Source organism: Perissodus microlepis, chromosome 16, assembly GCF_051167445.1.
Source record: "Perissodus microlepis isolate ML-2025 ecotype Zambia chromosome 16, ASM5116744v1, whole genome shotgun sequence".
Taxonomy (NCBI): Eukaryota; Metazoa; Chordata; class Actinopteri; order Cichliformes; family Cichlidae; genus Perissodus; species Perissodus microlepis.
This window is the reverse complement of record NC_140476.1, coordinates 3628571-3636440: the sequence shown is the minus strand read 5'-3', so window position 1 is coordinate 3636440 and position 7870 is coordinate 3628571. Positions and strand designations below refer to the sequence as shown.

Genomic DNA, 7870 nt, shown 5'->3' with positions numbered 1-7870 from the left:
TTAAAAAAAGAAAGAAAGAATGACAAACACAAAAGCAGATATGAGAAAGAGAGGGTGAAATAAGAAGATAGGAGAGATGCTGAGATTTCTGCCATGCTTGAAAGGAAGACAGTGCCATCTAGAGACATCATGGCAACAGTTGTTGTGCACGGGCATGCATGAAGACCTGTTAAACCCATTCACTTACACACTGGCATCTCTAACTGGACATAGTCTTACTTTCTGTTATTTATCTCTCTAACACTGATGTTCACTCAGATTTCTATCATTTAAATTTGATTTTTATCCAGTTTTGGTCCTTTTGTCCTTACAAAACAGACACACTGTGAAGAAACATGTTGGCAGGAAGTCTTTATTTACCGCCCGAGACTTATTTTTTCAGAAGCTATCCCAGTCTATCTTTGCAGGTCTTTGCCAGAACTGTTGGATTGATAGCCCTCATCTCCCCTCTGCTGTTGAGCTCCCTGCTGCTTTTATTCAGGGTTTCCCAGGCTGTGCATTTTCCACTGGGCCTCTTATGTTTTCACCAAAATGCGGTTTTCTCAGCCATCGTGGATATCCTGATTCATTCATCGGCCTCACATCAGTAATACATGAACCCATTGAGACAAGTCACTCGTTTTAAAAATTACACTTCTATAAATATCACAAGCTGAAAAACAACAATGAGAAACAGCAAGGCTACAGTCATGAGAGATGAAACATAAGACTAAAAACTCAATTTTGGAGCAAACCAATCATTGAAACTAACAGTGGATGCATTTTCTCAGAGCTAGGACTATCAGGGTTCCCTAGGCTGAAAAAGATTGAGACATGATATTTTGGACTACAAAGAGATCTTGGATGGGACTGCGAGGAAAAGAGGAGAGAGATAATTATCTCTAATTAGCTATGTTCAAGGAAGATAGCTAACAGAACAAAAACAACGCAAAGAGATCCTACTTTGGAAGACTGACCCACCTCCCCTCACTCTCAGTATAGTTTCAAAAAATGAACACAAAACACAAGAGATATTATACAATTACATACATTTACTCATTCAAATAGAGATGAAATATATAAAGCACAACTGTCTCAACATGGTCAACATTTAAATGTCAATGTTTGAGGACAAGATATGCTGTGCAACTGACATGCACAGTACACGGTAGGTGCAGTAGACTCCCAGAGATGGCATCTAATGAATACAAACTTATTCTGTTTATCACAAATAGATTTCATTCACTAGTTGACAGATTGTCAATGTCACAGAAAAGGAGTTTCATTACATTTGTTGAAACAATCTAAATACCCCCCTGAAAAAAAAGGCTTTTTTAAAATTTTGATGCTGACGTGTACGTCACAAAATGTAAACTTTTGTGTCCATTACAATCAAGGTCCTTAAATTGCTCATCCGGAACATCACACTCGATTAATTTGGATTACCGTAACTAACTCTGGTCTGATCAATCTTTGAAGCCACTTTTCCCAAACTCAAAGTTAAGGCACGTGGCTAACAAAGAGGATCTAGCGTGTGGATTTTTTTGCACATTTTTGCCGTCATTCTGCCTGGTTTACATAAAACAACAACCAAACAATTCAAGGAGCTGCATCTGGACAATATTTTTCTCTGCCCGTGGATGGGATATTTATAACATGGCTTGTTTAAGTCGTTGCTTCAAATGAGATTCTCGCTCTGGTCGTTGAGCTAAAAAGTGCTACTTGAAGTATTAGCAGGACTCGTCCTGGTGATCTGGGAGGTCACAAGGCAAACATTTAGATTACACACACAGTTTCCACAAATCAATACATAACTAAGGCTTCTCTGATAAGATAAGAAGCATTTTACACTGCGAGGAAGATTTTTTTACATAAATGATGATTTCCAAACAAATATTATTTGGAAAATATTATTAATAATTATTTCTTAATATAAAATAATAAGCAATTAGCAATCTGGGTTTACAGTGTTTATGCAGTAGTGTGTCTTTGGGACTGACTGAGGTTTCTTTTAAGGACTGGGTCAAATGAACATTTAACAAGACCAGTAGGTGGATGATGGTCAGTTTTGGTGAAGCAAGAAAATCTTGATAGGTTCTGGAAGCGGTAAAGAAGATATGTGGTTTAGACGATTTTTGCCCATCGTTCTGCGGATCCTGATGCGACACAAATGTGTCAGCCTACGAGGGTTTCCTGGGAGAAGAAAAAATAGATGCAGCTGAACAACTGCATATACTTTCATGCTTTTGTATAAGTAGAAACATAAAAGTGTGGTTTTTAATGACCTTTTTCATTGTACTTTATGGGCTTCTTTATATCAGCTCCTCAGCATCAACAAATGTTCAGAAACATGCATTACAAGGTCCCTGTTTCATGTAAAAGCAGCTAAGCTTTAACACGAGGAAAAATGCTTATTCTAAACATATATGAGATGAAATCCTTAAACTAAAAAGCAGTAATCTGCAAACTCGGGTCTTTACAGAAAGAAGAACATACGTGTTACTAATGACATTAATGATGGCTTCATCATAAAGCCTCAAAAGCCTTCATTCACAAACTAATGGTGTCTGAAACTACTTCCTTGTTTTCCCTTTTACTACACCTGATAAGACATTTTTTCCCATCAACTGGAATTTGTTTTTGTTTCCATTGGTAACCACAGCTCTCCTCTTTATCATTTGACCACATTATGCAGAGAAATGATATTTTGATACACTGCTATGCTAATGACACACTGCTTTACCTCCCAGTAAAATCCACTGACATCAAACCTGTTTACTGCGAGAATCCAATCGATACTGAATCTGAGTGAGCCTCTGACTATTATTCATGCTTTTACTTCATATCTCTCAGATTTAATCAGTATTAATCAGAAATCAGTTAATGAACTACTTAATGAACAATCCGAACCAGCAATACGAAATGTAAACATATGACACCGGTTTTATTGATTCTACATTAAATCCACAATTTTGCGAAGCACTACAAAAACTCACAACTTATTGTGTTATTGTGAGGAGGTGCACCAAAAAAAGCTCCCTGCCGGAGCTTTGTATAAAGCAACAGCATCGTTTTTTGTTACTTACTCTTTCCTTCCAAGAAGACACTGAGTGCCTCTGGATCAACTTTCCTTCGATTTGGAGCCTCCAACTCCGACTCATCCCAGGGCACGAGGGCTGGGTTCGCTCCGTGGTCCAGCAGCAGGTGGATGAAGGCCACTTCACATCCGTGTCGCAGGACTGCATCCAGCAGGCAGGAAGCCAAACCTCGTGTCAAAGCCTCATGGCAGACAGGACCTGTGTAGTTGAAGTCGGGCTGAGCGCCGGCCTGGAGCAGCAGCCGGAAACAGTGAAGGTGGTGGTAGGCTGCGCTTATGTAAAGAGGGCAGACCACTAGAGTGTTGAGGGTTCGAGCGCTTAACAGGAGCCGCGGACCCAGCTGGTGGTCCATGTCAACATCAGCATTGAACCTAGGAAAAATGTAACCATAGACTAAATTTTCTTTCATGAATCCTTGATGCAAACTAAAGGAAAGAATATAGAGATATTTATTACTGTGGAAAAATATAAATTGAGAAGCTTTCCTTTATACAACAAATCCATTTGTTGTATAAAGGAATTCAGCGTCAGAACATCGTTACCTGGTCTGCTGCACGTCAGACCTGAAAACTCTGGACTCTAACTGCTGAAAATTTTCCTCCACAGAAAGTTGGGTCAGATTGAAAGTGCAAGTTTGAGGTCTGTTGTGAAATCGTAGCGCTACGGTGCCAGGGGTCATAATGGGACTTCCAGAATTGATCTAAAAACTGCAGCTGGGGAAATGCTTCTGAATTTAATGGTTGGTGGGGTTTTATGTTGGTTTTTCGGTCTTATGTTTGTCTTTGTGCTTTCTGGGAAAGGTGACAGAAAATGTTTTTTAAAGTCAGGAAGTTACAAAACAGCTATTGGAAATGATTGCACCACAAAGAAAGTAGTGGATTAAAAATGCAAAGCACAGATAATCGCATGTGCAAAGATTAAACCATATGAAAAGAAACTGTAATAACTGGAACCGACTCCCACCAGTTTTCAGTGGTGGAATGGAAGATAAAAACAATTTTAGTGCCAATTTTCTTTACGTATTTAAACATTTAATCTATATATAAAACAGTTCTGTCCATCTAGACTTTAGTTTGATCCTTCCCAAGGCTCACCTGATGAGCTCCTGCAGTATGTCCAGCCTCCCCACTCGTGCAGCATGGTACAGCGGGGTACTGCGGTGGTGGCGGCTACCATTGGGATCGGCTCCAGCTTCAAGAAGAATCCGTACACAGTCCAGGTGACCATTAACCACAGCTACATACAGAGCTGTTTGGCCTTTGACATCAACTAGGTCCACCTCGGCTCCCTGAGCGATCAGATAGGCCACGCATGCTGCGTGTCCCGCTGTGGCTGCAATCCTCAGAGGGGTGCAGGGCAAACAGCCACAACACCACACAGACTTCTCATTGATACGCCTAACACCAAAACAGAGAAAGGAGAGGTCCAGGGTAATACGTTTCCAATTTAAGTGCATTTACAAAGAAAAAAAACAGTCTCTAATTTTATGGTATATCAACCAAAAATACAGAATAAAATACATATAAGTTATAATTTCATTTGCATGTCATTGAGTGAAATAAGTATTTCATCCCCTACAAACCAGCCAGCATTCTGGCCCCTACAGATTACAATCATTCAGTCAATAACAGAAACTCCTGATCTCAGCTTCTTATATGTATAAAGCACACATGAGCATACAATCAGTTTCTTCCATTTCAACCTCTCCAAAAGATGTCAAAGGTCATCAGGGGTAAGATCGTAGGCCTGTGGGTGCGATTATTCAGAAACTGAAGAAAAATAAAATGACCATCAGTTGCCCTCGGTCTGGAGCTCCAAGGATGATCATGAGAAAAGTGGTGGATCAGGCCAAAACTGCATGAGAGGAGCATGTTAATGGTCTGAAGGCAGTTGTGACCTACACTGGGAACACACTACACCATAATGGACAGAAATATCACAGCATCTGCAAGCTCTCCCCTCTGAGGAAAGCACATGCACCGGCCTGCTTTGGGTTTGCCAGTGAAGAGAAATACTGAGTATTACCCAAAGAACACCATCCACACATCCAAGCACAGAGGTGGAAACATTATGCTTTGGGGCTGTTTCTCTGCTGAGAGTATAGGATAACTTCACTGCATTGTAGGGTCCAGTGGATGAGGCCATGTACTGTAAAATCTTGGATGAGAACCTCCTTCCCTCAGCAAGAACACTGAAGATGGGACTTGGATGGGTCTTCTAGCATGACAATGACACAAAACATTCCACAAAGGTTACAAAAGAGTGACTGAAGAAGAAGTACATTATGGCCAGTCTCCAGATGTCAGTCCTACAGAAAATCTGTGGAGGGAGCTGAAGATTTAAGTTGAAACATAAAGCATTTACAGAGTTTCTGTGAAGAGAAGAGATGTGTGCAAACCTGGTGACCAACTACAAGAGACGTCTTACTGCTGTACTTGCCACTCAGTACTAACTCATGTTTTGCTTGGGATCATATACTTATTTCACTCATCCATCCATCCATCCATCTTCATCCGCTTTATCCGAGGCCGGGTCGCGGGGGCAGCAGCCTAAGCAAAGAGGCTGCTCAATGACATGAAAATAATTTATGATTTTTATGGATTTTTAGTTGATATTCTGTCTCTCTCCATTAAAATGAAACTACCGTTACAATTAGAGACTGTTTATTTCTTTGTAAGCGAGCAAATTTAAATGTTAACTGGAGGATCAAATCGTTATTTCCCTCATTGCATGCATGCTCATGACTATGAGATGGCTCTGTATGTTCTCCAGTTGGTAAATCCAGGCTCTGATTCTGCATCAATAGGAGGAAAGACTGAAGCTAACAACAGCAAAGCATTTTGCATTACAATGCTTTGGTGGTTACTGGACTGAGCCACTGAAAGGTTCTCTGTGTATTTTTAGTCCTCCCGTAGTGCTGCAGGGCTGCTTCCCTCCACAAGACTTCCACAGATATCAGAGCTGTAAACTGCATGTTTTTTACTTTTACTACATCAAATTTAAATTCTGTTACATGCACTACATTTGTAGTATATTGCTTTGACATTGCATTGGCATTAAACTATGATCCTCTAGCTGTATGCAGTATAATGCTATGGGTATTGCAAGACACCCATCCTGCTGTAAGATGATGGTAACAGCAGCCTGCTTTTGGTCTGTGTTTACTCCTATGAAAACGCTTTGGAATAAGGTTATCTTTGGACTTGTTTGGGGGGAAAACACAGTTCTGCTGTAAGATACAATAACAAATATACTATTCTGTAATCTTTATACAAAATAAATCTATAGTCTCTCTCAGATTCTGCTGTCTCTCTGCCTGCAATGTCATCCCATCCCTCAAAGTGCAGCCTTTGTTTTGGTACCTTGTCATTTTCATTTGTATTGATGTTTTGCTTTATCATTTACCAAGTAAAGCACGTGTTAACTGTGCTAACTAGAGAGCCAAATACTTTTATTACTGCTCGGCCTCACCGTCTGAAACCATCTTCCTGCAGCAGGTTCCTCAGGGTGTCCAGATCTCCGACATAGGCCGCGTTGTGGAGGCGCATGTCATCCTGCTCCAGGGGTTTGTCGCAGAACTGCTCCTGCAGCCATTCCTTCAGGTTACGACCTGCCAAACACAGCATTTCAGGGAGAATAACAGAAATGAAAAGTTGGTTTTGTCTGGTCTTGCAGGGCGATTTGTTACCATACAAAATGATATTTTGAAACTATTCTGCATATTATCAAGTGTAAATGATATCTCAGCTCAAATACACATAAGACAAAATACACATAAGGTGGCTGCAGATGAGCAGCAGTGGTGTAGTGACATTTTCTCATGTCTGCTCCATGCTGTGCTCAGAGAACTCCCACAGATGGAGATGTACACAGTAAAACAGCTCCTGAAATACACATTAAAAGGATCCACGTTACACTAGGCTATGTTCTGCAGATGTTTCTATTACCGTGAGCTCTTCTGCCTGAGCCTTCAGGTCAAATCAATCCATTACAACTCTATTACTTGTGTGACTAGACAGAAAAACAGATGAAGTGTCACAGCTACACTGCAGCACTGGAGATGTGAACGCTTCCTGAATCCATTGGCCACACCTTATTAGGCTACACACCGTCCCCTTCTTCCTCCTCCTCCCAACACCACCACATCTGTAATATGTCACGCATATTGGCCGTCCTCCTGCAAACGGGGCACAGTTGCAGGACAGCCTGTGGGTGCTTGCGATGATCAATCATCATCGCTTACGGTTCTCGCAGCCATAGTTACCTGCAGCTGTAGCGCTGGGTAGATCGGACACGGTGATGAGCGGGGGGAAATTGATGCTGGGCGGGTCGTCAACATCAGCCTCTGGACCGTCGGCCATGCTCCCAAAATGGTCACAGCGTCAAGCTGAAGGTTGGTGCTGCGGCTGCAGAGCGACACTGGGTCCCCAGAAATAGAGAAACCCAAGCGACCTGGGATCAGATAAGAAGCATGAACGTAAACAAACGTGACTGTGTTGATGAAGACGTCTGCTGCTCCAGCTCACTGCGCTACTTCCTGGCTGAGCTCAGCTGCTGGGATTTAAAGGGGAAACGCTGCGTTAAACGTGGAGCTGATGGTCTCCGACTTTAAAGCACCTTTAACCCATAAAAGATCAAAACATCACCAACAAAGGCCTAAAAGATGTTCATTACGCAATCATTCAAAAAATGTTTCACAAGCGTGCGTTTCTGATAGCCTGTACATAAAAGATGGTTTTGATGCCTTTTGTTTACATAAAACTTTAGGGGCACATCATATTTAGAAGTGTTCC

At 41.4% G+C, this 7870-nt stretch overlaps 1 protein-coding gene across 1 annotated transcript; it reads right to left on the bottom strand.

Annotated features, from left to right (window-relative positions):
* Positions 1–1011: 1011 nt before the first annotated feature.
* On the bottom strand, positions 1012–7639 carry asb1 (ankyrin repeat and SOCS box containing 1). Its single transcript, XM_084907767.1, has 5 exons — positions 7342–7639; positions 6549–6687; positions 4172–4474; positions 3066–3448; positions 1012–2172 (listed from the first exon to the last, which is right to left on the bottom strand). The coding sequence occupies exons 1-5, from the start codon at positions 7436–7438 to the stop codon at positions 2042–2044; spliced, it is 1053 nt and encodes a 350-aa protein (XP_084763893.1). The 5' UTR covers positions 7439–7639; the 3' UTR covers positions 1012–2041.
* Positions 7640–7870: the final 231 nt, after the last annotated feature.